General features: G+C 36.8%; 1 protein-coding gene across 1 annotated transcript; it reads left to right on the top strand.

Annotated features, from left to right (window-relative positions):
- The first annotated feature begins 1318 nt into the window (after positions 1-1318).
- Positions 1319-25729, top strand: RINT1 (RAD50 interactor 1). The gene is made up of 14 exons (XM_072653098.1): positions 1319-2161; positions 3354-3538; positions 4629-4870; positions 8014-8187; positions 8278-8424; positions 12512-12668; positions 14361-14471; positions 14566-14791; positions 16307-16444; positions 17156-17355; positions 22210-22424; positions 23601-23781; positions 23864-23982; positions 25461-25729. Exons 2-14 carry the CDS (start codon positions 3365-3367, stop codon positions 25651-25653), a joined length of 2277 nt encoding a protein of 758 aa, XP_072509199.1. The 5' UTR covers positions 1319-2161; positions 3354-3364; the 3' UTR covers positions 25654-25729.
- The last annotated feature ends 697 nt before the right edge of the window (positions 25730-26426 follow it).

Here is a 26426-nt window from a genome sequence, read left to right as displayed (position 1 = left end):
ATATAGATGAAGATGACTGGGGGAAGGAGGAAATTAAATACAAATTTTAAATACACATTTTAGGAAATAAATCCCAGCACCTGAATAAACTCTTGTTTGTTTATCCCATCTTGTGTTCACTTTTTTTTTTTTAACAAAGCAGTTAAAAGTTAGATCCTAACTAAAAAAGTTCATTTGAAAAAACTCCACCTTTTTCTTGCCTTTAACTGGGGTTCCAAATTCTAATAATCTCAGATGATGTTTGTATCATTGCACAGGAACTGAACTCTTCCTAGTTCCTAACCTTCCTCTTCCTCTTCCTAACCTCTATTCCTAGTTAATCTTGAAATTTCTATTAATTTTGAGTTAATCTTGAGCTCATCTTCTTTGCTGAAGAGTGTCTAAGAGAATCACTCTTGACAAAATTAGAAAGCAGAAAATTTGGGAAATTGTATTTGCCTTAGGATCCTCAAAGTCTCAGATATAATACTTTATATTATATAATACTTTCAGACACAATACTTTCCTTCAGAGAAGGGTTGGAAGGGCCAGGAATACCTCTTCAGTTGTCATAATCAAGGAGTGAAGGAGGTGGAGGTAGAGTCATGGAGTCAGGGATCATTAAAATTGGACCTTGAAATTCAGCCTCTTCATTGGATAAATAAGGAAATGGAGGCACAGAGTCATCTGGGGAACTCTGGTTCAGTGGAAAGATCAATGAATTTAAGAGTCAGAGGACCTGTGTTCAAATTCTGACTTTGTCAGTTATGACTATGTGACCCTGGGCAAGTCTCTTAACCTCTCTGGGTCTCAGTTACCTTGTCTGTAGAATGAGTTTGGACTCCTACCAGCTCTAAATCTGTGATATTAGTGAATCGCTCAGAAGTGATAGGAGTTTGTGTTGGATTATCCACTTTCCTTAGTGACTAACAGCCCACATTTTGGGTACCCACAACCCTTAATAAAGGCCAGGACACTTGTCTCCTTTGAGCAAAGTTAAAAGGCATAGAAAAACAATGGACCAGTTATCCCAAATGCCATGCCATTAGGGTGGGGAGATTTGGTTGCATATATTTGCCATCATGCAAAATTTGGAAGGTGGTACTATTGGCATTTTTTTTCTTTAAAAAAAACAAACAATTTCACAGTATTTCAACTTCACAAAACTATAATGGTGTGACTGCACTTATGGATTTTATTGTTTAAATCTTCAAAATAAAATACAGAGGATTTTAGGTGCATAAAGCAGTATTCCTTGCTACTACAACTGTTCTCAACCATCATCTGCAAGATTTGTGATCCATTAGTAATAACAATAGCTAACATTTTATATAGTGCCTTAAGATTTGCAAAGTCAAAGTACTTTCCATATGTTATCTCACTGGATCCTCACCACAACCCTGTGAGGTAGGTGCCATTTTACAGATGAGGAAACTGAGAATGAGAGACACAGCACCATTTGTCCAGCAAGGTTCAAATTCAGGTCAGCCTGACTCTATGTCCAGTGCCCTGTATCCACCATGTCACTTCTGTTTGCCTCCATACAACATGCAAGCTTATGATTAGTAAATGTAAATGTTACATATAATGCGATGTCATTATTGGTAATTCTTGATGTTTACTGCTGCTACTACTGCTGCTGCCGCTACTTTTTAGAGGCATCTCTACTCCAAATCTTCATTTGTGCTGGACTTATGGTAGTCTCCCAAGCTCAGCCACAGTACACCCCGTACCTTGACCCCAACATAGTGATGTCATTTTGGTCTTCTTCAAGCATAAAGGACAACAACCAACCAACTACTACCAGTACTATCACTACGACCATGACCCAGGTTCCTAGGAAGTTCTTAGACTAGCATCAGGACCAGTTTTTGTCTGGCCTCCCCGTAAGAACTGCAGCGCGACCTCCAGGCAGGCGGTGGCGCCACAGGCTAGTTATCCGCGGCCGGGGAAAACGAAGAGTGTGTTCCTCTGGGAACGAGGGGAAGGAGTCAGCGAGTTCGGGAGAGGAAGTGGCGTGGGCGGCCACCGCGGCATCCTCCGGGTGAAACGCCCGTCTCGGCGTCTGCGAGTCCGGTCCTGGAGGGGCTCCCTCGGCGCCTCTCACAGGCTGCCCCGGGCAGGCGGGCTGCGCATGGAGCCGAGAAGACGGAGAGCAGACGGCGGCCGGCGCTGAGCCGAGGTCAGGGGAGACCACGCGGGCCGGGGGCGAAGGACCTCCCCTAAGTAAAGCCCGCGAGAGCCTCCCAGGCGGCTTACGCCCGGGAGGGCTGCGGTGCGGTGTCCTGGGTTCGAGTCCGAGCTCTGACGCTTATTACCTACCCGTCCCAGGCCAAGTTACCTGACCTCCCTCCACTGCAGCTTTTCCAGCCTGCAAAGTCAGGGAGGACTTGGGGGTGCATTTCTGGGGGGGTCCGTGAATTCTGAACTTTTACAACTTGTTAATAGCTGAAAGTCTCCAAAGCTTTCTCTGTGATCAGGGTCGATCTGGACGTTGTGCCTGTACCACCCTAATGCAGACTGGTGGGCGCCCACCGTGTGCCAGTCTGGGCGGGGCGGGGAGGGACGCGGCGTGCCAGCAGCTTGTAGAAACAAGAGAAGTAAAAAAACTGAGTAATAAAGACAAACGCGACAGGGTGAACTGGAAATACATCCGCAGATTAATAAATAATTCCTAAGGGGGCGGGGACACCAAGAGTAAGGAGACTTGAGAAAGGTGGCACTTTAATGGAGACTTGAAGGAAGGCCAGGGAAGCTGGGAGGCTGGGAGAAGGATGAAGCCGGTGACAATGCTAGGAGCTTCGGATGGAGTGTTGGGTGTGGGAAAGAGCCAGAAAGGCGGCGTGTCCTGGTGGGGGAACGTAGGGAGAAGGGTAGGAGGGAGCCAAGTTTAACTGATGGTTTTCTGTTTCATCTGGATGTCCTGGAGAGCTGCTGGAGCTGATTGAGGGAAGGGTAGAAGTTGTCATACACTTAGGAAAGATCAGGGGTGGGCAGGAGTGCAGAGAGACTGGGCAGGAGACCAGTCAGAAGGCTGTGGCAGTAGTTAAAGCTTGAGGTGTAGGAAAGGCAAGAAATATCAATGATCTCCCACATTATTTACCCCGTCGGATGATGACCCTTTTCCCATATGGTGTTTTGTATATGATAAATCTTTGTTACCAGCCTGTAACTTAGTAGCTAAGTCTTAGAGAGTTACCTGAAGCACATGGAAGTTAAAGGATTTAGAGCGCACATCTTACACCAAAGTGTCAGTTTAATAAATGCTTGTGGATCGTCTGAGTGATTCTAGTGTGCCGTCACGTGTATGTTCTGTAGCATACAGTTGTTGTTATTCAGTAAATTTTTTGCTTTACAATTTAAAAAAAAATTAGGAGATCTAAGAATGGCAGCTCCTGTCAGAAAAGAACAGACCAACCAAGATGTAGATACCTGTGATATCCCCTCCTACGTGTCTGAATTTGTGGAAAAGGAAGTTGGAAATGATCTTCAATCTTTAAAGAAACTTGGAAAACTCATAGAACAGTTGACAAACAATAAAGTACAATTAGAAGAACAGGTAAGTATTAAAAATTAAAATTGAATTGTACATTTGATGAGTTCCTTGCACATTTATGTAGAATGAATAGCTGTTGGTAAAAACAGGAAAAATATTCATGGCATTTTGACTTTGGGATCAGGAGAGTTAGGTAATAGTTGTATAGCTCTTAAATTTATAAAGGATCCACCACCTATTAAGTATTCTGCAAAATAAATAAAAGACAAATTTCCTACTTGAATGACATTATGTAATTGGAAAAATGATGTTGGTAATGTTGGTAACATTTTATGGAGCTTTTATTATAATTACTTTAAAATGCTTTTACACTTAGTTGTATTATTGTCTTTTTGGCAAAGATTAAGAAATTTTCTTTCTACTACATTGGTGAAAAATAAATTCTGTGTCCATATTCTTTTTTTCCCTGAACAGTGCATACTTTTTGTAATATATTGTTGTTTAAAATATATTTTTACCTATGTCGCTGTCAAAATGGATGCAAGATTAGCATTCCTAATCTCTTATATTTCCATAATATGGGAATCTGTAGTAAATCTTACGGTACCATTCTAAATATAGGAAAAACTTCCTCTTTTTCCCTTCCCTCCCCTGCCCTCTCCTATCCTCCCCTCCCCTCTGTGTATAGCAATACCTTTTTACTGATTTTCCTCTTATTTTATCACATTTAAATATAAACAAGCTACAGTCTAGAGTGAATGATGTTACTGGTTCTGCGTGACACAGAGAATCCCTAGTTGTTTAGTTGTTACAGGGCTTTCTCTCGAACCCCAAATTCCCTGACCTTATTCTGGTTTTGAACAGCCACAGTTAAAGTGAACTGCATTTAAGTGCCTCATAGGTTATTGAGGGTCAAAACATCAGCATGATAAAAGCTTTTAGACAAGATAAAATCTAAGGAAAAATTTGAAATTATGAGTTTGGTGTACATATTTTTCTGTTTTTTAGTTTAGTACCATGTTATGATAATATGAAATTATATTATTTTCTACACATAATAAAAGAACTTAAAATATTTTGGATGTAAAAAGTAAGACTGCAGATATTTTGACATTAATCTCCCTTTTTGTAAATTTTTTTTTGGTGTGTTCAGGTACTTACAATTTCATCAGAAGTCCCTAAAAGAATTCAGAATGCCTTAAAAAATGCTGAAGATTCAAAGAAATTTCTTAGTCAGCTTCTAGAAAAAGAAGCCCTTCTCTTTAGTTCAATCAACAGTCATTTGTTGACAGCACAGCCATGGATGGATGAACTTGGAGTATCGATTAGCCAAATAGAAGAGATTGAGCGGCATCTGGCCTATCTGAAGTGGATTTCACAAATAGAGGAGCTAAGGTAAAAGATGCTTTGTTTATTATATTCTTACTTATCATTTCCCTGGAGGCTTCTGTCTTTACCAGGGCATTGTTGACATCAAACAGATTAATTAGAGATTATAAAAACTAAATTCTTTCAGTTGTCATAAAAATAGTATAATGGTAATTTTTTCTTGCATTGTGAATGAGTGTTCACTTTTTAGAGTTTTATTTCAATTTGAAAGAAAAATAGGTATGAATACTTACAAATGATCTAGTATAGACAGTTTTCCTTCAACAGGCATTTATTAAAGGCCTACTATAGGATGTACTAAATGCCAGGGATGCAAAGGCAAAAAATGAAGTAGTTCCTTCCCTCAAAGCCCTTATACTCTAATGGTAGAAACAACATTCACTCATGTAGATAGATATAAAAGGCATACAAAGCAAATGCAAGGTAAGCAGGTAGATTGTAGGAGATGAGATACTAGCAGAGAGAGAACCCAAGGAGCAGCTCATTTAGAAGGTATCATTTGAGCGGAGGCTTGAAGGAAGCCCAGGGATTCTTTGAGTAAGGAAGGAGTGCATCTAGAGAATGAGGGATAGACAGTACAAAGACTTGGAGATGGAACGTGGAATGTTGTATATGAAGAATATGTTATGTATGAGGAATGAGAACTCTAGAAAGGTAGGAAGGAGCCAACTTGTGAAGAGTTTTAAATACCACACACAGGAATTTACATTTGATCCCAGGAGGCTTGTTGTTGTTCAGTCATTTCAGTCATGTTTGACTCTTCGTGACCCCATTTGGGGTTTTCTTGGCAAAGATACTGGAATGGTTTGCCATTTCCTTCTTGTATCAGTAAGTACCCCAATTTATACAGGAGGGCCTGCTGTCACAGGTTCTTAGATGTACATTCATAAAAGGAGAGGCAACTTTTGAGGGGTTAGCAATCACTTTAATCAAAGGGTGGGGGTCTTCCCAGAATCCTCATCTGGCACTCAAACCTTCTTACCAAAATTCATCGCCAAGAGAAAACCTCACCCTCAGAGTATTTATACACTTTTTTAGAGCCAGAGGCCATTGCCCTCTGACCCAGTGCTTCTATACAAAAAAAAAAGGTTCTTGGGACCCTCCTATGAAACAACTCTTCCTAATCAAGCTTCTCACTATGGGCAGGCCCATCCATGGGTGGGAAAGATCCTCTCCAATGACATTATTCAATCGGAGGCACTTTTAGTAAAACAAAAACAGCAAAAGATCCTAATCTGATTGCCATTACACTTCTCCAGCTCATTTTACAGATGAGGAAACTGAGGTAAACAGGGTTAAGGGATTGGCCTAAGAGCACACAGCTAGTAAGTGCCTGAGCTGGCATTTGAACTCAAAGGTCCTCCGGATTCCAGCCACAAACTCTAACCACTGCACTACTACCTAGTTGCCATATAGGGAGCTACTGGAGTTTATTGAATGATGTGAATTGAGTGATGTGATTTCGCATATGCTTTAAAAAATCACTTTGGAAACTGTATGGAGGAGCATCAGGCACATGTATATCCTCTGTTTAAAAGTGTTTTCTGAATTTTGATACTTAAAGGTGGAGATTTTTGATTGTCTGCGTCACCTACCTGGTTCTTAGTGTGTGGATTGCTTGACTTGAGACCTGCTGTGTCCTGCAGGCTTCATATTTAGTTCACTTTCCTTGATCCTTGGCCCTTTTGCTTTTCTACCCCACCTTCCACCTTATCTTTGCTGTTTACTGAAGTCTGTTTCAATTGCCTCAAATCAATTAGTGGTATTGTTGCTAGTAAATATTACAGTGTCTGACACGCTAAAGAAAAAAATCAGAGACAGAAAAAATAGCATTTCAGATGTAATAAAGTTAAAGTCTGCATTCTGTTTCAGTTGGAAGACTGTCTCAGTGACTGTAAGCTGCTCATGTCTCTCCAAAACAAAGAAGTTATTTTACATAGTTTCCATCAACAAGCATGTATTAAAACACCTATAATGTGCCCCACAATATATTATTCCCTGAGTATATAAGTACAAAGAATGAAACAATCCCTGCTCACAAGGAACTAACATGATACTAGGGCATACAAGAAGTACACATGCAAATAGACAACACAAATATAAAGTGAAGACATTCAAAAACGTATTAAAGTGGTTGAATATAGGATTGATTTGAGGGAGAGCACAAGCATTTGGAGGAATCAAAGGCTTCGTGCACAAGACAGTACTGTCTTAAAGCAAGCGAGGGCCACAGGAGTAAAGAGGGAGTGTGTTCCAAGTATATAAGATGGCCGATGCAAAGGAATGGAGATGGGAGATGGAATACTGCATCTAGGGAACAGAGGGAAGGCCAGTTTGGCTGGATTAGGAGTGTGGGAGGGGGAGTAAAGTATGAAAATACTTGCTTTGTAGAATTTCAAATATAAAATGTTTGTCTGTGAGTAACTGTAGTAAGTCACGGAAAGAGCTCGTAGTAAGCCCATGGTAGAGGTTAGGGTTCCAAAACATCTCATTCCTTTTGTTTAAATTATTTAAACTGAGACTATCTGAATCCCTGCTTTACCCGTTTTGCCACATATTTATGTTCTAGGAGGACAGCAATAAGTCTGGGGAAAACTTTATAAGAAATGTCTCAGTTAAAATAGTATATCCCATATCTGGTATTTGCAGTAATCCTTGAAAGAGAAATGTGGTATCCTAATGATGCTTTGATTAATAACATTGAAGGCTTCTGCTAAAATGGAAGGAAGGATAAAACATTAAGATATTTGCACCATATCTATAATCAGTCGGATTAGTTAGCTAGTTACCTAACAGGACCCTGAAACAATGGGACTTGGGTCAGGTAAGTTTTAATGGTGGAGGAAAGGAACAGTGACATTGGGCAATAGAGAAAGATCTAGAACTTAAAATTCAAGTAATTAAGATCCTGCATTGCTGGGAGGATGGGGAGAGGGTTTGGGGCAGCACATGGGTATTAGATAGTAAAGGATTACATATGAGAATAGAGGAAAGGTAAATGTTGCCTATATCATTATTTTGTTTGAGCCAGATCTGTATTGAGTTTCATCTAAAAATCAATTGGAAAATCTTTTTTTTCTGATTTTAAACAGTTTTTCTAATTTTTTTATTGTACTATATGCAAATTTATTTTAATATTTGCTTTACAGTGATAATATTCAACAGTATCTAATGACCAATAATGTTCCAGAGGCAGCTACTACTTTAGTATCCATGGCACAACTGGATATTAAGCTTCAGGACTCATCATGTTCTCATCTCCTTAGTTTTGTTAGATCTACTGTTAAATTCTGGCATAAAATCCTCAAGGACAAGCTAACATGGTAGGTAACATACCCATGCTGAATATTATGGAAAGTTTACCTAGATTTCTGTTTTAACTAAAATATATTAGTATTAATTTTCTATTGCAGTGACTTTGAAGAGATATTAACACAGCTTCATTGGCCATTCATTGGACCCCCTCAGCCTCAGAATGTTGGCCAGAAGATAGCTGGCACCCCAGAGGTATATAGTAACTTGGAGACACTGTTCTGTCAAGTTCTGAAACTTCAAACCTCGTATCTTTTTGGAACTATTACTTTTTATACAATCAGTATGTGATTAAAGAATGAAATCTTTTTAAAATGCTGTGTGTGTGTGTGTGTGTGTGTGTGTGTGTGTGTGTGTGTGTGTGTGTGTTTAAAATGGTGTGTGTGTGAGGGAGAGAGAGAGAGAGAGAAAGATGAACTTAGGAATTATTATATTATTGTTGTTGGATTTGGACCTGATATTCATATGCCCTTGCAGAAAATGTAATGTCCTATTTTAAGACAATTTTTATACGTTGAGTAAAAGAATTTCAAAGTGTTTACTTGACCCAAGAGACTTGTATTTCCTTCTGTAAGAAAATAGTGCTTTATAACGGTAATATTTATCATATTTTAGGTTCCTTGAGACAAATATTAGAAATCAGTCAACAGATACTTTACATACCTGCTAGGTTATAAGCATTCTGCTAGGCACTGGGGACTTGAAAACAGAAGAAAAACAGTCCCTACCTTCAAGCAACTGACATTTTATGTAGTGAGATGTATCCATATGTAGATATAGAACATACTTGTGGCCCATGGAAATCATTTTCAGAAAAGGATTATAACTCTGAATGTGTGGAATCTGACCCGAAGGAGTCTGACCCTTCATTTCCTACCCCAACAAGAAAAAGTTAAGGTTTTTGTTTTTTTCTTTTTTCCTTACACTTTCTGGCTCATTATGTCCCCACACCAGAGTAGAATTCAGTATGTTAATAGGGGAAAATCTAACAGGATTTTTTTTTAAAGGTGATACCTAGGCTTTGAACCTGGTTTACCTTTCACAGTAACAGGGAAGCTTGGAAATGAAGAGGATTTTTTTGAGGGTGGAGGATGAGTTCAGTTTTGAACATGATGATTTTAAGATGAATACAATATCTGATTTGAGATATCTAATAGGCATTTGGAGATGCAAAAGTGAAGGTCAGCAGGATTTGCTGGATAAGCAATTTGAGAATCATCAGCATAGAGATAATAATTGAATCCGTGGAAGCCATTGACATCCCTAAAGAGAAGAAAAGAGGGGTAAGGTTAGAGCTCTGCGGGACAACCATGGCTAGCAGATCTCATCTGGATGAAGATCTAGCAAAGGAGACTGAAGATGAGTGGTCAGATAGATAAGAGGAGCACTAGGAGAGAGTATCAAAAAGACAGCTATTAATAGTGTTAAAGGGTGCAGAGAGATCAAGAAGAATGAGGATTGAGAAGTGGCCATTAGATTTGGCAATAAAGAGATCACTGGCAACTTTGGAGAGAGTAGTTTGAGATTGATAGCCAAACAATAGAGAGCTAAGAAGAGAGTGAGAGAAAAGGAAGTGGAGGTCCCTATTGTAGAAAAAATTTAACCTGGAGCCTCAGTTTCCTTATCTGTAAAATGAGACCAATAATGCCTGTAGTACTTATCTCATGAGTAGAGTTTGTTGGGAAAAGCACCATAACAGTTAGACTTTATCCTCATTGTCATCATCCTTATCTGTACTGATAGTGATGCTTTGCATGATCTGTGAATGAATGAACGAATAAAAAATGTATTAAGCTTTTACTTTGTGCAAAGCACTGAGATGCAAATAGAAAAGTAAGACAGTCTCTGTCTTACTCTCAAGGATCTCATATTCTAATTGTGGAGACATATGAAAGATTTTGTCAGTAAATCAGATGGAAAGGTCTCATGGTCCTTAGGTTGCAGCAGGAAAGCAGATGTTAATGTTTCTTCTTTAATGTCATTTCCTCTGAAAAAAATTCATATGAGTTTCTGATCTGGGACCATTTGAGAGTGCCAAGGACTTTCGTGATAAATCCTAGGTCTTTAGTAGCTATGGCTTTAGTACAGCTAAACCTGTAGGAACAGTTGCCAGGCTACTTTTCCATAGAAATTGCTTCTCAGTGTGATGGCTATAGACGCTGGGTTGTGTTTCGAATGAAATCTAACGAAAAGGTAAATGGGAAATTTTCTGAGCAAGATAACATTTATTAGCAGGGTCATGCTACCTGTCAATAAATGGGTCAGTAACTTGCCTCCATTTATACCAAGAACCCCGAGCAAAAGTTCAGGGTTCCCCTTATTGCAGGTTTTGGGGAGTGCAGAACAAAAAAACAGAACAGGATAGATGAAATAGGAGTGAGGGCAACATGATTGGTTACAGAGTTAAGGTGCAGAGAACAACATGATTGATTAGAAGTTTGGTAGTGGAGGCTAGCAGTGACCCCCTCCTCTCCTGAGAGTTCAGGTGCAAGATGGTGAACAAGGCATCCTTTATGGGCAGCTTGGTGGCATAAAGCTATAAGGCTTGGCTCTCTTGTGTTCACAAGCATTCCCTAAGATTAGTTAAATTCCTTGAGGCAAGAATAGATCAATAATTAACAGGAGAGTTGGATTTTTAAACTTTATCCATTACAGACCAGATGAATTCTGAACCAAGTTCAGGGACAGAGAACCATGATTTAAGCAGTTACAAGACAAAAAGCAATTAATTGTGAATAGGATCAGTAAGAAAATGGTATAAGATTAATTCACTGTTCTCAACTGGAAGCATTGTTCTTCCCAGGGCTCTTGGGTTCAGGGTCCTGAGCTCTCTCTATCAGGGTTTGAAAGGAGATGGTAGTCAAGTTGGTGGTGATGGTTTGACTTTCCTGGTACAAGCTTTCTTTCTTCTCAGCATGTCTTGCTACTTCAACTTAGTCTGGTTCACCTGCCCAGTGAGTAGCAGTTGGTAGTGATGACTGGTCCCTTCGTTATGGAATTGCTTCCCACAGTGATGGCTTCCAAGGCTGAGCTGGAAGAAGACTTGATTGTCTGCTCTGGGGATGCTACCATTCCCAGGACTCTTGCTTATCTACCTTTTAGAGGCAGAGAGTCAGCAGTTGCTGCTTCTGGGGGTGAGGAAGCTAAGCTCCCTCTCCACAATGATTTTTCCCCTCAAAGATGGGTATAGGGATTGGACTGGAAGCAGATAAGAGTGTTGAGGGAGCACTGCTGTTTGCAGAACTTTTGGGTTCAGAATATGAGACTATTAAGATTTGAGGGGAAAATAGTGGTCAAGCAGGTGGGAGGGGGGAGTTACTCTGCCATACAAATGGTGATCATCCACTGATGAAAATTATAATCCCTCCATATTTCATGCTGTTGTAATGCTTAATCATAGTTTACTATAAATCCTCTATAGAGGATTTACCCAGATTAATGGAAACTTTTTCTTTTGTATTTTTAGGATACTAGGCTACCATTTGAGTTGGCTGTGAATGTTATAGTTGAATAATTTCAACTATAATAGTTATGTTGAATAATTCACTTATTTCAGTATTAATTTTTTTAAAAATTCAATAAATGTTGCATTTTTTGTGTTAGTTTTTTTAATAAATTTTTTGGTATTGTTTTTTATTTCACCAAAATTTCCCTCAATATTTCTCTCCCTCCTAAAGAGCTATCCCAAATAAAAAATAATATTTTTAACAACAAAAAAAAGGAAAAAGAAAGGGGAAAAAATTAGGAAAGCTGATCAACCTTTCAAAAAAACTTGAAAATATGTGCAGCGTACTACGTCCATGAATCTCTTGCCTCTACAAGGGGGTAAGATAAGGTGTCATATATTTTTTGGAGACATGCTCGTTCTTTGTAATCTTGCATCCATTTTTGTGTATTCTGTGATTGTTTCCACTTATATTATTGTAGTCATTGTATATATTAGGTTTTTGGGGCTCGATTCATTTTATATCAGTTCATGTAGATATTTTGCTTGTCTGTAGTCATCAAATTTGTCATTTCTTAAAACACAGTAATATGCCGTTACGTTCACATATCACAGTTTGTTTAACCATTCCCTAATCAATGGACATTTATTTTATTTCTAGTTCTTTTTTATCATAAAAAGTGCTACTATAAATATTTTGGTGTATATGGGGACTTTCTTCTGATTATCAGTGGCCTCATTGGGGGCATATAAACCTAGTAGTAGTAGAATCTCTGAGTAAAAATGGTTAAAATGTACATATTACATTCCAATGCTGAACATTTCTTTTGTAAACTTAAGATTTGTAAAATATGATTTTTGGGATTTTTACCTTGACTTAATCATCCCAGAGATGAATTACTGACTGAACCAAAAAAACTTCCAGAAAAATATTCTCTTCCAGCTTCACCCCTGGTCATCCTTCCCATTCAGATTATGCTGACTCCCCTCCAGAAGAGGTTCAGGTATCACTTCAGTGGGAATCGACAAACTAATGTCATAAGCAAGGTGTGAGGTTGTCATCTTTTATATGAAGTTTTTGTTCACATCAAACAGAATTTATATGTATTCTTTAGTTTTAAATGAAAACATGACTCCATTCAGAAACCTTTGTAGTTAATATGCTTTATGTTTTGTTCTCTAGAAATCCAAATTCCTTTGGTCTGACTAGAAACCTACCTTAGCAGAATGCATTCATGGGATTAGTGATGTGCATAAGTTGGGCCTTAACCCATTAACATGCTGTAACAGGAATGCATGCACTCCAGCAAGCTCCAACTGGGAGCTTTTACTATACCTTCTACTATTTAATTACCTTTCTCAAAACAAGAGTACAAGAATGTTTTTATCATGGCAGTTTTTATGACTGGATCCACATACATTTTAGTGTTTGAATTCTTCTAAATTTGGTGGGGGAGGAATGTGGAAGATACAGATCAATGGATTTTGTGCCAGAGGTTGAGCCTGAAAAAGGTAGGTCAGTGCAAGGAAAGGGAACAGAAATGGAAGGCAGGGAAGGCTTGGGTGTGGAGATTCCTGTCAGCTGTGTCACTGGCCATTTCCTGCCCACTGGGTAACTTTGTTCAGGAATTTCTTCTGTTCGCAGTGCATGGATAGTCAGGCTGTCTTCATCCTGAGGAAATGGGAAACAGTCTTGCATATGCTTGTTTTCATAGAATAATAAAGATGTTATTAAAAACCACACTGTTCAATGGATTGTATTTCAATAGTTAAAATATAGTTTGCCTTTCTGTAACTTGAAAATAAACAAGGATTTAATGAGCATGAGAGGTATATTGATTTTTCAAAAAACAGTTTAGTTTTTATTGAAACTTCTGTTTTTCAGGAAAAGAGAGAAATAGAGCAGGGCAGCAGAGAGGGAAGTCTAGAAAAGTCAGTGGAATTGGAGTTGTAGAGGGGCAGGAAGGAACTTCTGGATTGTGACAAACTTTTTATCAACCTCAGCCCTTTTAAAACCAGTATTCTGCCCACCAACTCTTTGCTCCAGAGTTGTTTACCCCTATCAACCAGAAATACTGTCATGAATAATTCTCAGAGACATAGATATTCTAGGTTCTTTGGGAAAGAGTGAAATTTGGGGAGAAAAGACCATCAGAATTCAAAATGATTCTTTTATTTGTTATTCAAACCTCATTGTATATAGTTAATGCAGCTCCAATCTAGAGAGGGTTCTGTTGGATAATTTAATTAATTGCCTTTGATTTTAGGCACTGAACTCTGATATTAAAGGGATGAAGACTTAACATGGACTGACTTATAATTTTTCTTTAAGCAATTTTGAGAAATTTGAGTTTCTCCTTTGAAAGGAAAAAAACCATTAAAAATCATATTTTAAGTACCCATTCCAAATTTTCATATTTTACAGACTAGTTGTCTTAATCATTTTCTTTTTCCCTATACTCTGAATATTTTTTTTAAAAGTATGTTACTAGCTTTTAGTACCATTTTTTAAATCTGTGGATACCAAAATTAGTGTGAAGAATATTTAAATACTTTAATGCCAAATTCTAGATAAGTACAAAATATAGGACAGAAATACTCCTTTCAGATAAAAGGATTTTTAATTGACCTTAGTGAGGTTAATTATGATGCTGTGTTATGCAATTAAATAAATATATTTTGTAGGATTAATATTAATCATGCTTTTGTAACACATTTTTGTTTTGTCTTCTTTTTCAGCCTGAGTGGTACCTGACTCAGGTACTTATGTGGATTGGAAACCATGCTAGATTTCTAGACGAGAAAATTCAACCAATATTAGATAAAGTAGGCTCTCCTGTAAATGCAAGGGTAAGAAAATCATTGTCAAAGTGCCCGTTTTAAAGCTAAGTGTGTATTACATAGTAACATGTTATTTACATACCTGTGCTTCTATTTCTTCTAGCTAGAATTTTCTCGTGCTCTTATGATGCTGGTTCTTGAGAAATTAGCTGCTGATATTCCTTGTCTTTTGTATGATGACAATCTCTTCTGTCATTTGGTGGATGAAGTACTTCTGTTTGAAAGGGAGCTACAAAGTGTTCATGGATATCCCAGCACCTTTCCTAGTTGTATGCATATTCTCTCAGAGGAAACCTGCTTTCAGAGATGGTTAACCATGGAAAGAAAATGTAAGAAGCTGTATTGTTATTAGGCTTGGGAGGGAGACAAGGTGTGTACATATATGGTTTATCGTTTTTGTGCTTTTCCCCCAGCCTAGAGAGATCAGAAGCAGGAAGAGACCAATTAGGAGACTATTCTAATAGTACACTTGAGAGATGATGATAGCTTGTATGTACTAACAAAAATGGCCATGGGACAGGAGTGAAGGCAACCTGTATGAGAGATGCCATGGAAGCAAATTGACAGAATCTGACAAGTATTTGGAGATAGAAAAGGGAGATGAGAGGGAGAAGGAAGCATTTAAGGTGCCTGAGGTTACAAATGTAGGTGAGTAGGAAGCAGTGGTATACACATCATAAATAGGGGAGTTTGGAATTGAGGCAAGATTAGAGAGACAGATCATGAGTTCTCAGTCTTAGTGCCGTCTTGTTCATTTCCTTCTTGCTGTGAGAGCCAGGCAGAGGAAGAAATAAACATAAAGGTGAAAGGAGAGAGAGGAGGCAGAAATTTAAGAAGGGTGATTGTGTTGACCCAGAAGCTACAGGAACAGAGATGGGAAATGCCAGGTCCTTGTACACAACTGGCTGAAGTCTTCTGAGAAGTTGTCACCCTTTGTAGATTCAGAAGAACTAAAGGGCTCTTACCATTAGAATCTTCCTTGATAAAGGACATTCCATCCTTTAATGTAAGACCTACATGGCTGAAATAACTTATTTTTGGTCTGGGGTTTACCAGTTGAATCATTTCCTTTCCTTTACTACTCCCACCCATTGTACAGTTTATAGTTTTACTGAAGAGTATACAAATATCCTTATCTGTCAGAAGTAAGGGCTAATTGAATTAGATCGGGGGTTCTTGGAATCCATAATACAATTTTTTGATAATTATATTTTAATAGAATTTATGCTTAAAAATATATTAAAAATCATTATTTCGAGAAACAGTCCATGGACTTCACCAGCCTACCAAAAGGTCCATATTACAGAATATAGTATGATCCCTGAAATCTATTCTAACTCTAAAATTCTATGATTCTGACAGTGGTGTAAGAAAAGTCACCTTGGGTGGTAGGTATGGACTTGATGTCAGGAAGACCTGAGTTCAGATCCTGCCTCAGACATTTAATTAGCTTTTTGACCTTAAGCAAGTCATTTATTTTCTGCCTGTCTGAATTTTCTCGTAAAATAAGGGGGTTAGATTTGATGGTCTCTAACATTTTTCCTAGCTTTAAATCTATGATTCTATGACTCTTTGTCCTACAGTATTTACAATATCAAAAGAATCTTCAGTAATAGCATTTAAGTCAATTAAATGTATAATTATTTTAGGACACTTTTATTAGGAATGAGTACTTTAATGTTAAAGTAAGGAGGTCTGATGTAATATAGACAATGAATAATGCTGGGTGTTCAGTTTGAGAGTTTTTGTTTCTTACTTTTTTTAAATCATATCCCTTCCTAAGAAACTTGAGTTTGAAGGTGAGTAGTGTAAACACTTGAAGTGATATGCTTTATGCATTTCAGTTGCTCTTCAGAAGATGGACTCGATGCTTTCATCCGAAGCTGCCTGGGTCTCACAGTATAAAGACATCACAGATGTTGATGAAATGAAGGTTCCGGATTGTGCAGAGACTTTTATGACCCTGCTGCTGGTTATAACAGGTAATTATGTTTTGAGATTTGACTACTCAAATGTGTATTTCCAAGCAATTGGAAATTCTGGCTTCAGCTAAAATGAAGACCACACTGCACTACAGAGCCATCAAATTCAAAATTTGGATTTTGGCAGATTGTAGCCCAGTATTCTATTTCTGAAATTTTTTTAATAATTCAGAAGAGACCTTAGTAATTTATGTGTATATGGAGAAGACTGCTGTACTGCTCCAGATACAAACAAGTGAGTAGAAATTTCATAAAGCACAGTGTTTAGGAATTGTAAGTCTTTTCAGTAAATACCTGGTAATTGGTTGATTAGTATATTCTTCGCAATAAGTTACCAAAAAGAGAGGAAGACATGATTCTTTTTGAATTGGTGTAATAATGAGAAACGTTCTTCATAATATTTATGGAAGATGCCTGTGTTTCAGAGGGGGGCACCACAGTCTTGTCCGTGTTTTCTCCAGATGCTTTCTCAAGTCCTCCACCCCTGTCCCAGCTGTCCCAGCATTGCCCATCACTCTGTCTTAAGTTTCCATGCTTGTCTCCTGGCAGTAATAGTTCACAAAATAAGGAGCCACGATTGTGTGTTGTAGCCAATTTAATAATAATCCTGTGTTTTTAGAAAACAAATGACATAAAAAAACACTGAAAAAACCTAATTTGGGAACATCCGTTAAATCAAAGTTCTAATGTTGTTTTGACTTTTCTTTGCAGATAGGTATAAGAATCTTCCTACAGCTTCTAGAAAGCTTCAATTCCTGGAGTTACAGAAAGATTTGGTTGATGATTTCAGGATACGATTAACTCAGGTTATGAAAGAAGAGACCAGAGCCTCCCTTGCCTTTCGATACTGTGCAATTCTTAATGCCGTCAACTACATTTCAACAGTACTGGCAGACTGGGCTGACAATGTTGTAAGTGAATGTTTTTTTCTATTAAATAATTCAGTCATTTTAAGTAAATATAATTCTAAACTATTTCATTCTTTTAAAAGTTTAATATATGAGGGATGCTAACATGATAATTTTGAGACTGTGTGACCAAGGTATAGAATTTTCTCAAATTGAAACCTCAAATGTGATAATTAATCCTGGTATTCTAATTAACAAATCATTGGAGAACAAGAGGGTCAACCATTCCATCAGTTTATAGGTGATGGCACAAACTTTATCTCTAGGGAGAGTTTTTCTTTCTACTTTGTTCCTAAAGAAAATATACAGGAATTTGATTAACTTAACTTTAAAATAATTTTTTACATTAAAAAATAGCTTTAGAACCAGTAGGAGTCACTGCTTCAATTCTTTGGCTATCACTCAATAGTTGTTTTGAACTTGTTAATACCAACTACAGAGATTTGTATGATTGTTATTTTTATCTTAATGCCTCACTTCAAGAAAAATGTCATATTATTGTAGTTTTAAAATAATTTTAAAAAGTTATTCAGGAGTAGCAAGGGTAGATTACTTGTGATCTTTTTAGTTTATAAATTACTAAAGTCAACACAGTCTTTTAGTGAATAACATGTTCTCTCCATTTAAAATTTTTTTTTCTGATAAAAGTTAACAATTAGCAAACAAAATAGGATGAAATTCCAAATAAGACTATAAAATTAAGATACATTACATTTTTATTTGCTATATATCCTCCCAGTTTCTTTTCCATCTGTGTACTTAGTTTTGTTGCTACTCTTGGTACGTGTATGTGTGTGTTTGTGTGTGCAAGTTTATGTTTGTGGTCTGCAGACTAATATAATCATCCTGTAGAAATTCAGCCAGGTTTTCTTCTGCTGTATTCATTGCTTTGCATGACTTTGTATAAATATTTCCATATGTCATTTTTATGATGCAGTAATATGTCATTGTGTTGGTATGCCACAATTTATTCAACCATTCGCCACAAGAGTCATTGAAACATAGGCTGGTTTCCACCGTTTGGGTACCACAAATAAAATAGCCAAAATATTAATAAGAGGAAGCATCTGGTCAGGGATAAGGCTGCCTGTGGAGTCAGGAAGCTTGGGGATCAAATTCAGCCACTTAATTTCCCAGAGCCCCAAGAAGCTTCTCCAGAAATCCAATAGTCTTTATTTTTCTTTTCTTTTTTCATTATATTGCTTTTATATAATAAATTATGTAATATATAGTTATATATTTACATATTATATATTTCCTTTATATTCATTTCATGTTGTTTTGAAATCACAGAAATTAGGTGGAGAAAAAAAAAAACCCAAAGGAACAAATACAACTGAAGAGCGCAGCATCTCCCCAAAATTCTCAGCTTTACAAAATAGTTGGTCAGAGTTTGCATGATAGTAATTCCCTATACTGATGAAATCAAAGATGCAGAGCAACAAAAATTTGTGCTGATGGAATAGAGTGTGATCCACTTTATAACTCATAGTGTATTACCAGATAGCTTCCCAGAAGACATACATCAGGTCCATTTCCACCAACAATATGTTCAGATTTTTTTTTTCAGAAAACTTGGACAGTTTTTAAAATTTTCATTTCTTTGGGTATTTGGATAATTTAAAGATGTTTTCAACTGATTATTAACAATTTGTTTCCTACATCAAAGATGGATCATTTTTTCATTTTCATCATCATTTGATCATTTTTTCCTGTGGAGAATTGACATTTTTCATACACATTCAAAACAGAAGAGACCTACACTTGAATAGGAATCCTTTCTCCTGTATGTTTGACAGGTAGCCTTTTAACCTTCCCTTAAAGTCCTCATTCCAAGACTTGTACTTTTTTCCCAACAGCCTTCTTAGCCTCAAAGTGCACTCTACTACACTACCATCCCTTTCTTCTTGAACCTCCATTTTAAGGAAAGTGCCCAGGCCAGTCATGTGTTTGTTCTCTAGAATCTATTCCTTATTCTCTGGACATTCTCTGCCGTGCCCCTTTGTAGGCACCTTTTCCATCTCTTTCTCATCTCCCTTTTATGTATCCCTTTCTCTCATTAGAATATAATCCTTGTCCATGGGGGCAAGCATTGGCTTCCTGTTTATGGTTGTATTCCCAGTACAGTGCCTGGCACGTGGGGCCATAATAATCAAAGCATAGTGTCATGCATAAATGCTTGTTAACTCACTGAACATTCTAGTTTTAGACAGTTTCAAGTCAACAGAGGAATTCTTTCCTTGCTCTTCAGAAAATGAACTCAGGGCTTTCATCAGAAGCTGACAATGTCTTGCAGTATTAGGAGCCCAAAATGTTTCTGCAACTACCACCAGATTTAATGTTTAAAAAGAGGTACAGATGATTTTTACCCAACAGCTCTCCAAAACTTAAAGACACCTTTCATGTCCCTCTTTTCCTTTCAACCACTTTGGCATTAGGTTTTGTGTCCCCTCACCATCTTAGTCACAGTCCTCTAGCTTTACAATGGCCTTATAGATGTCACATACATGCTTTACTGCATACATTTACTGTGAAGATTATGTTCTAGTGTATTTCATTTTGGAAATTGACTTTTATTGTGCAGATTCTTTTTTTTTTTATTTGTAATTAAATGATCACATTTGTTGGCCCTGGCCTAAGCTGGGTAGAATACAATGGGACTATAGCTCCCCGTGTTCTAGACACCTTGCTGCTTTTGACTTACTGTGGCCCAAAATCTTTTTTGACTTCCATGTTATACTTCACTCATTTTGTTTGTATTCCCCTATCCTATACTTGTGCAGCTGGGCTTTTTTAACCCAAATATAGGATTTTACATTTTTCCCTTTTACAGTTATATTTCAAATGTTTATGTTGGTCTTCAGTGGAAATGTAAGTGGACCTGGGCTTGTTCTTTCTTAGTTTCCCTTGATTTCTACTGACTTTTTTTATTCTCTCATCATTTCAAAGTAGTGGATTTTGCTCTCAAAGCCAGCTCTATTTGAATCTTCTCATTTCGTTCAGTCCCAGCTTGGATTTCACTACATCTTCATTTGTAATCTAAGTGGGTTTTATAGCTCTTAGGTCCTTTCTACATCTAAGTGTGTGATCCTTGGGCACCTCTTCCCATTTCTTTCACTCTCATTCTCTCATGTTGACTTATAGGTGGGAAAGTAAGAGGTTTTTTAATCTAATTATGATATGCATCTTGGGAAATTCCAGACTACTTCTTATATGAAATCCAAAGCCATTTCCTTCCATTCCTGTTTCCCACAGTTTTGTCAGCACTCTGGCATTCCTCTGAGTGTGAGTAGAGGATATGCCAAAGAACTTAGGTATTAGTCTTATTGTCCTCTCAAATATAAAATCATTTGTTAAAAAATACTTCTTTCATTTGAATATTTTTCACTATGAAGATAGGCTTAATTTCCCTAATATTCCTTTAAAATTTCCTCATTCTCTGTTTATCCTATTTAACCTAAATAAATGCAGGTTTTATCAGTATCTTTCAAATGCTGTATGGACACATTGACATGAGGAATGCTGCCTTACATTATGTTTATTCTTTTCTTATGTGTTGGAATATTTTTTAGCTTTTATTGAAATGTTCTCATGCTATACCACTTATTCTGTGTCTGCTTGTTTCTAGGCATCACAGACACACATACACACATATATGCATACATATATTCTGAATTATTCAAATTTTACCTAGCTTAAGGAAAATCTTAAATTTCATATATATGACTTTCCAAAAGGTGTGAGGCTTTTTTGTTTCTGCTTGTTTTTATATCATCTTTGTTTCCAACTATATTACTCCCCTATTCAGTGAGCCTTCCTTTGTAATAAAGAAGAAGTGGAAGGAATGCCTATCAGCGAAACTTAACCACACATCAGCTGTATGACACTGTAAAGTATTCTGGACCTGTAAAAGGGAGGGACGTGTTTTCTCATCTCTTTTTGGGGCCAAGCTTGGTTCATTATAATTACAGAGGTTTCTTTTTGCGGGGGGGCGGGGGGGGGAGGCAGGTTTCTGTCCATTTACATTGTATTCATTGCATATATTATTTTTCTGTCTCTGTGAATTTAACTCTGCTTATGTCTTCGTGTGCTTTTCTGAATTCTTCACCTTCATCATTTGTTACGTTGCAGTACCAGGTCATTATATTCATGTCCCACCAGATTTTTAGCTATTCTAAGTCGATGGACATTTACTTTGTTCTTTGCTACCACAAAAGGTGCTGTAAATATTTTGGTTTATATTGAACCTTCTTTTATGTTCAGTGCCTTTGGAGTATGTAAAAAGAGACCCATAAGGAAAGTTTTATTGGTGCCTCATTTTTACAAAATCAGTCATTTCTGGATAGACCCCTCATCCCAGACAAAGCAGAGCCAAAGATACATCTTATCTGTGGTTGACACATATAGCATCTCACACTCATAGGTTGTCACCTCTCCTCTTCATGAAAGGCAGAAATTATATTTCCTCAGGAGAGACTTGTAAACCAAAAGAATTGCCTTAGGGAAAACTCAGCAAGTTTCTAGAGAAAGATCATACTCTGTTTTTTCTTTTATAGTCACATATGGGAGAATAAGAAGGCAGGATGAAAATAAACTATCTGACATTTCAATGATCAAATATTCTCCATAAGAGCAGTTTAAAAAAAAATGACTATACTCACAATACCACTGTAAAAGCCAATGATATTTTTGGTTGCATTCTTTAACTTCCCATACAACTTCTACTACACAGTTCTTATAGGAAAAAAGAATCCCTATAAAAGTAGTAGATTAATCTATCTATCTACCTATCTATCTATATCTATATATATGTATATCACTGTGTGAGAATATGTAAGCTTTGTTTTTTCCTTTTAGTTTTTTCTGCAACTTCAGCAGGCTGCTTTGGAAGTTCTCGCAGAGAGTAAGACTCTCAGTAAATTGCAGTTAGGGCAACTAGCGTCTATGGAGAGCTCAGTCTTTGATGATATGATTAACCTCCTGGAGCGCTTGAAACTTGACATGTTGACTCGTCAAGTAGACCATGTCTTCAGAGATATCAAAGATGCAGCAAAATTGTATACAAAAGAAAGGTGAGTTTTCTGTATCCTCATTTATAGGTATCTTCTTAGTCTAAGTCAATCAGAATTAAGTTTTTTGTAATAAAATCTATTTAGAATCAACATCCAGAATCATTAGAGAATGCACTGTCCTCGATAGTAGAGGTTTATTTACTCTTTATACTCTAATCCTATTTATTTGAAATTGCCCGATTAAATCTTTCTAAAATTAGTTTATATTTTTTGCTATTTTAACCCGAGTTCATGGAACATAACTTTCTTAATGATTCTGTCATGATCAGTTAGTGAACCATATCAATGGGCTAATAGAGCTGAATGAACTATAGTACTGTATCCTCCCCCAACCACTCCTGTAGTTAATAATGCATCGAGGTGTCCACCCCAGGAGCTTGTAGATGCAGATGTTCCTAACTTGCAGCTTCTCTTGTGGTTCTTTCCTCTTTCTTGTCACAATGTTTGTTGCCTTTGCCTTCTTCCAGGTCCTGCTTCCCTGACTACTGTCATTTCTTCTATCATCCCTCTGTCAAAAGCTTTTCCTTCTTGTCTTTTCTGTATTTTGTTGCTTCTATCACATTTCTTGATTTTTAGCTGAAAAGGATGAACATTTATAGACAACATCACCAGTCAAGCCAAAGGTTTCATTAAATCTTTTCACAGCCAGTCACAGCCTTTTTATATCATTGGTCCCCTTTCAGTTATTTTTGTTGGTGCTGAAAAGTTTTCTTCTCTGCCATAAATGCTCTTTTCCCCCATCTCTTCTGGGTTTGTAGTTCACTCTTCAGAATGCTTGATGATGCCTGGAGGCTAGCCTTAAAGTAACTGAGATGTTTACTATATTTAAAATCTATCGTAAACACTTTGAACCTTTTAAAATATTCCTTTGGATATGAAAATATCACTACCCCTCGTTGTTTCATTTTGGAAATCAGTACAAAAACTGAACATTTACTTTAAATATTCACAATAACCAGTATTAGCATGGCATAAAATCTTGAAGTATTTTCTTTAGGATTTATATTATTTTAATTTTACTCAACTGATAACCAAGGCTTATTTTTTTACTCAAAGTAATGCCCATATAGTTTGAATAAATTTTGAAATGAATGTTGTTACAGCTTTGTAAAAAAATGTAAATAACTTTTGCTGTATAGATTTTTCAGCATTGGCCTGCGGTTTTGATTCTTTCAGGTGGTTGTCCTTGCCCTCTCAGTCAGAGCAAGCAGTAATGTCCCTGTCAAGTTCAGCTTGCCCATTGCTGCTTTCTTTAAGGGATCACCTTCTTCAACTGGAACAACAGCTTTGTTACTCCTTATTTAAGATTTTCTGGCAAATGCTTGTAGAAAAGCTGGATGTATACATCTATCAGGAAGTAAGTAGATTGCCTAGTTGGCCTTGGGCTATACCTGTGAAAGAATCTCTTACATGGGATAAATTGTTCTTTATTTACACAGATAATTCTTGCAAATTACTTCAATGAAGGAGGAGCAGCTCAGCTTCAGTTTGACATGACTCGGAATCTTTTCCCTTTGTTTTCCCACTATTGCAAGAGACCAGAAAACTATTTCAAGCAGTAAGCAAATTGCAGATTTGTTAATATTTCAACATGTATTTCTATAACAAGTTTGATTAGGTTAATTCCTCTTAAAAAAAAATTTAAGACTGGCAGTGGTAGACTTTCTCATTTATGGTGAAAATGTTATAGGCATATCAATTAAATTCAGTAAGTATGATGAATAATGTAATCCATTTAATATAATTCCTTTATGATTTTTAAAGTGATTTCTTCACAGATTTCTTATGCTCAGCTCTATAGGAGGCACTACAGAAGTATAAGATCAGCCCCTGTTTCCAGAGAACTTAACAGAAATTAAAAGGAGCTAAATCTTGACTTTTATCTAACAATTTTGTTTTTAAAATTTTGCATGATGCTATATGATAAAGTATAAAAATAATAGCTTCACATATTTGTGTGATTTACAAAGTGAATTTCCCACAACATGGAAAGCAAATTCAGTTCTGTGAAATACATTTAGATGTAGAATTAAGATGGCAAAATGTAAAACATTTTATATTGAAGGTTAGGCCAGACCTGAAGTTTACTTGTCACCTACTTAAAATGTGAGTGTGCATCTTAGTTATCATTATTCCCTGAGGTCTAGACCTTAGAATTCGTTAGAGAAATTCGTTCCCACCACCACAGTTTAGCAACTTTTTTTTTTTTTAATCAAGCCTTGCTTGGGGATGCTTCATTTTTAAGGGCCTTGCTCAGGATAACTTAGTTCTTTATAGTGTAGGTTCAGCTTACCTTCCTAACTCTGATCATTCTGCCACACTTTCTCTCTTGCATGAAACAAAATTTACGCAAGTGCTTTCAAGATTGGTTTTAAAATTGAGTCTTTTAAACAAATCTAAATACAGAGTGGCAGGCTTTTTTTTTTTAAGCACTGCTTCTGTTGGATAGTACAATAAAACATAACTAGTCAATACTGCCCTTCCTACTTTCACTTTGGTCTTTTTTTCTCTTAATTTTTTTCCTTCCTCATATCCTAAATCTGCCTTTATATATGCATGATATATTGACTGATAGCAGGGTAAATATGTACAGCAGGAACAGATGAGCTATTGAAAATAAAAATGTACAAAATTCCATTTTTAAAGATTGGAAATATTTTTATGTAGTTTTAACAGGGCTAAAACTACAGCAATTTATATAAAAGGTTTCTAAATACAGACTGAAGCATACTGTTTTTCTCTTTATTTTTTTTTTGTTCAAATCTTCTTGCACAAAATATGGAAACACTTTACATGATTGCACATGTATAGCCTCTGTCATATTGCTTACTGTTTCAGGGAGGGATAGAATTTGGAACTCAGAACTTTAAAAAAAAAAAACAAGGAATGTTAAAAATTGTTTTTACACATAATTGGGGAGAAAACATTGTTTAAAAAAATCATTAAGCTATCAGTGAGGGATACTTAGTGTCTCAAAATGAAATTGCTTTGTAACAATGTAGTTTTTTTGTTTGTTTCTTCCTCTTTTAAAAATAGTATCAAAGAAGCCTGTATTGTCTTGAATTTAAATGTTGGATCTGCCCTACTTTTGAAGGATGTGCTGCAGTCGGCTATAGAAGAACCTATCGCCACAGCAGCATTAAATGAACTTGGGATTTATAAACTAGCTCCACAAGATGTTGAGATTCTTCTTAATTTAAGAACGAACTGGCCCAACACAGGAAAATAATGCAACTCCTTTTTCAAAAGGCTTTTGATTCTGATTTTTTAAAAAGCTGAATAAACAAGTCAAACTTGATTCAAAATTGCTTAATGAAGTTCTGTCTGCGGTATTTCATCACGGGTTGCACTGTAATACAAGGCTACTTAATAGTCATTTGTTTCCTACGTGAGGTTCAACATTTACATACTTTGAGCTCAGTTACTAAACAAGAGCGGTTTCCTTTCTATATTTGTTGAATATATATACCTCATTGTTTCATGTTCTCATTGACCTTTCCAAATACTTGTTTAAACTCAAGTTTTTTGATCTAGGTGACTTTCTTCTGAAATGCAAAATACTGGCAGTACTTTGACCAGCTAATTTTGTTCATTATCCTAATAAAATGTGATATTGGTCATTCCTTACCAGTAAAATCATCTCTACCTAGTAATTAGGGTTTTTTGAAGTATTTTGTGGGTGCTGATCTTAGAAACCACCAAACAGTTTTCTCAATGTAGCAAAACTAGGGCTAGCTCACTAATTAAAGGCAATGTGGAGCCCTGAGAGACTTCCTTTACATTAAGTAAAGTTAGGGAGACCTACAGCCTTGTGCTGTGAGAAGCTTCAGTACACAATAATCTCCCAAAGACCACATGTGAAGACTCTTGGACCTTGAGATGAATTTGAAAATTTGGCAAAGGGTTGCTGTCTTTCCCTGGAAATGAAATAGAAATCGAGTTCAAAGTGGATAGCGATGATATGCAGCATCTAGATTCCCCCACCCACCTGCTCCAGCATTT

This window comes from Notamacropus eugenii, chromosome 3, assembly GCF_028372415.1.
Source record: "Notamacropus eugenii isolate mMacEug1 chromosome 3, mMacEug1.pri_v2, whole genome shotgun sequence".
In the NCBI taxonomy this organism is placed as follows: Eukaryota; Metazoa; Chordata; class Mammalia; order Diprotodontia; family Macropodidae; genus Notamacropus; species Notamacropus eugenii.
Note: the sequence above shows the minus strand (reverse complement) of the source record. Positions and strands in the feature narration are given on the sequence as shown.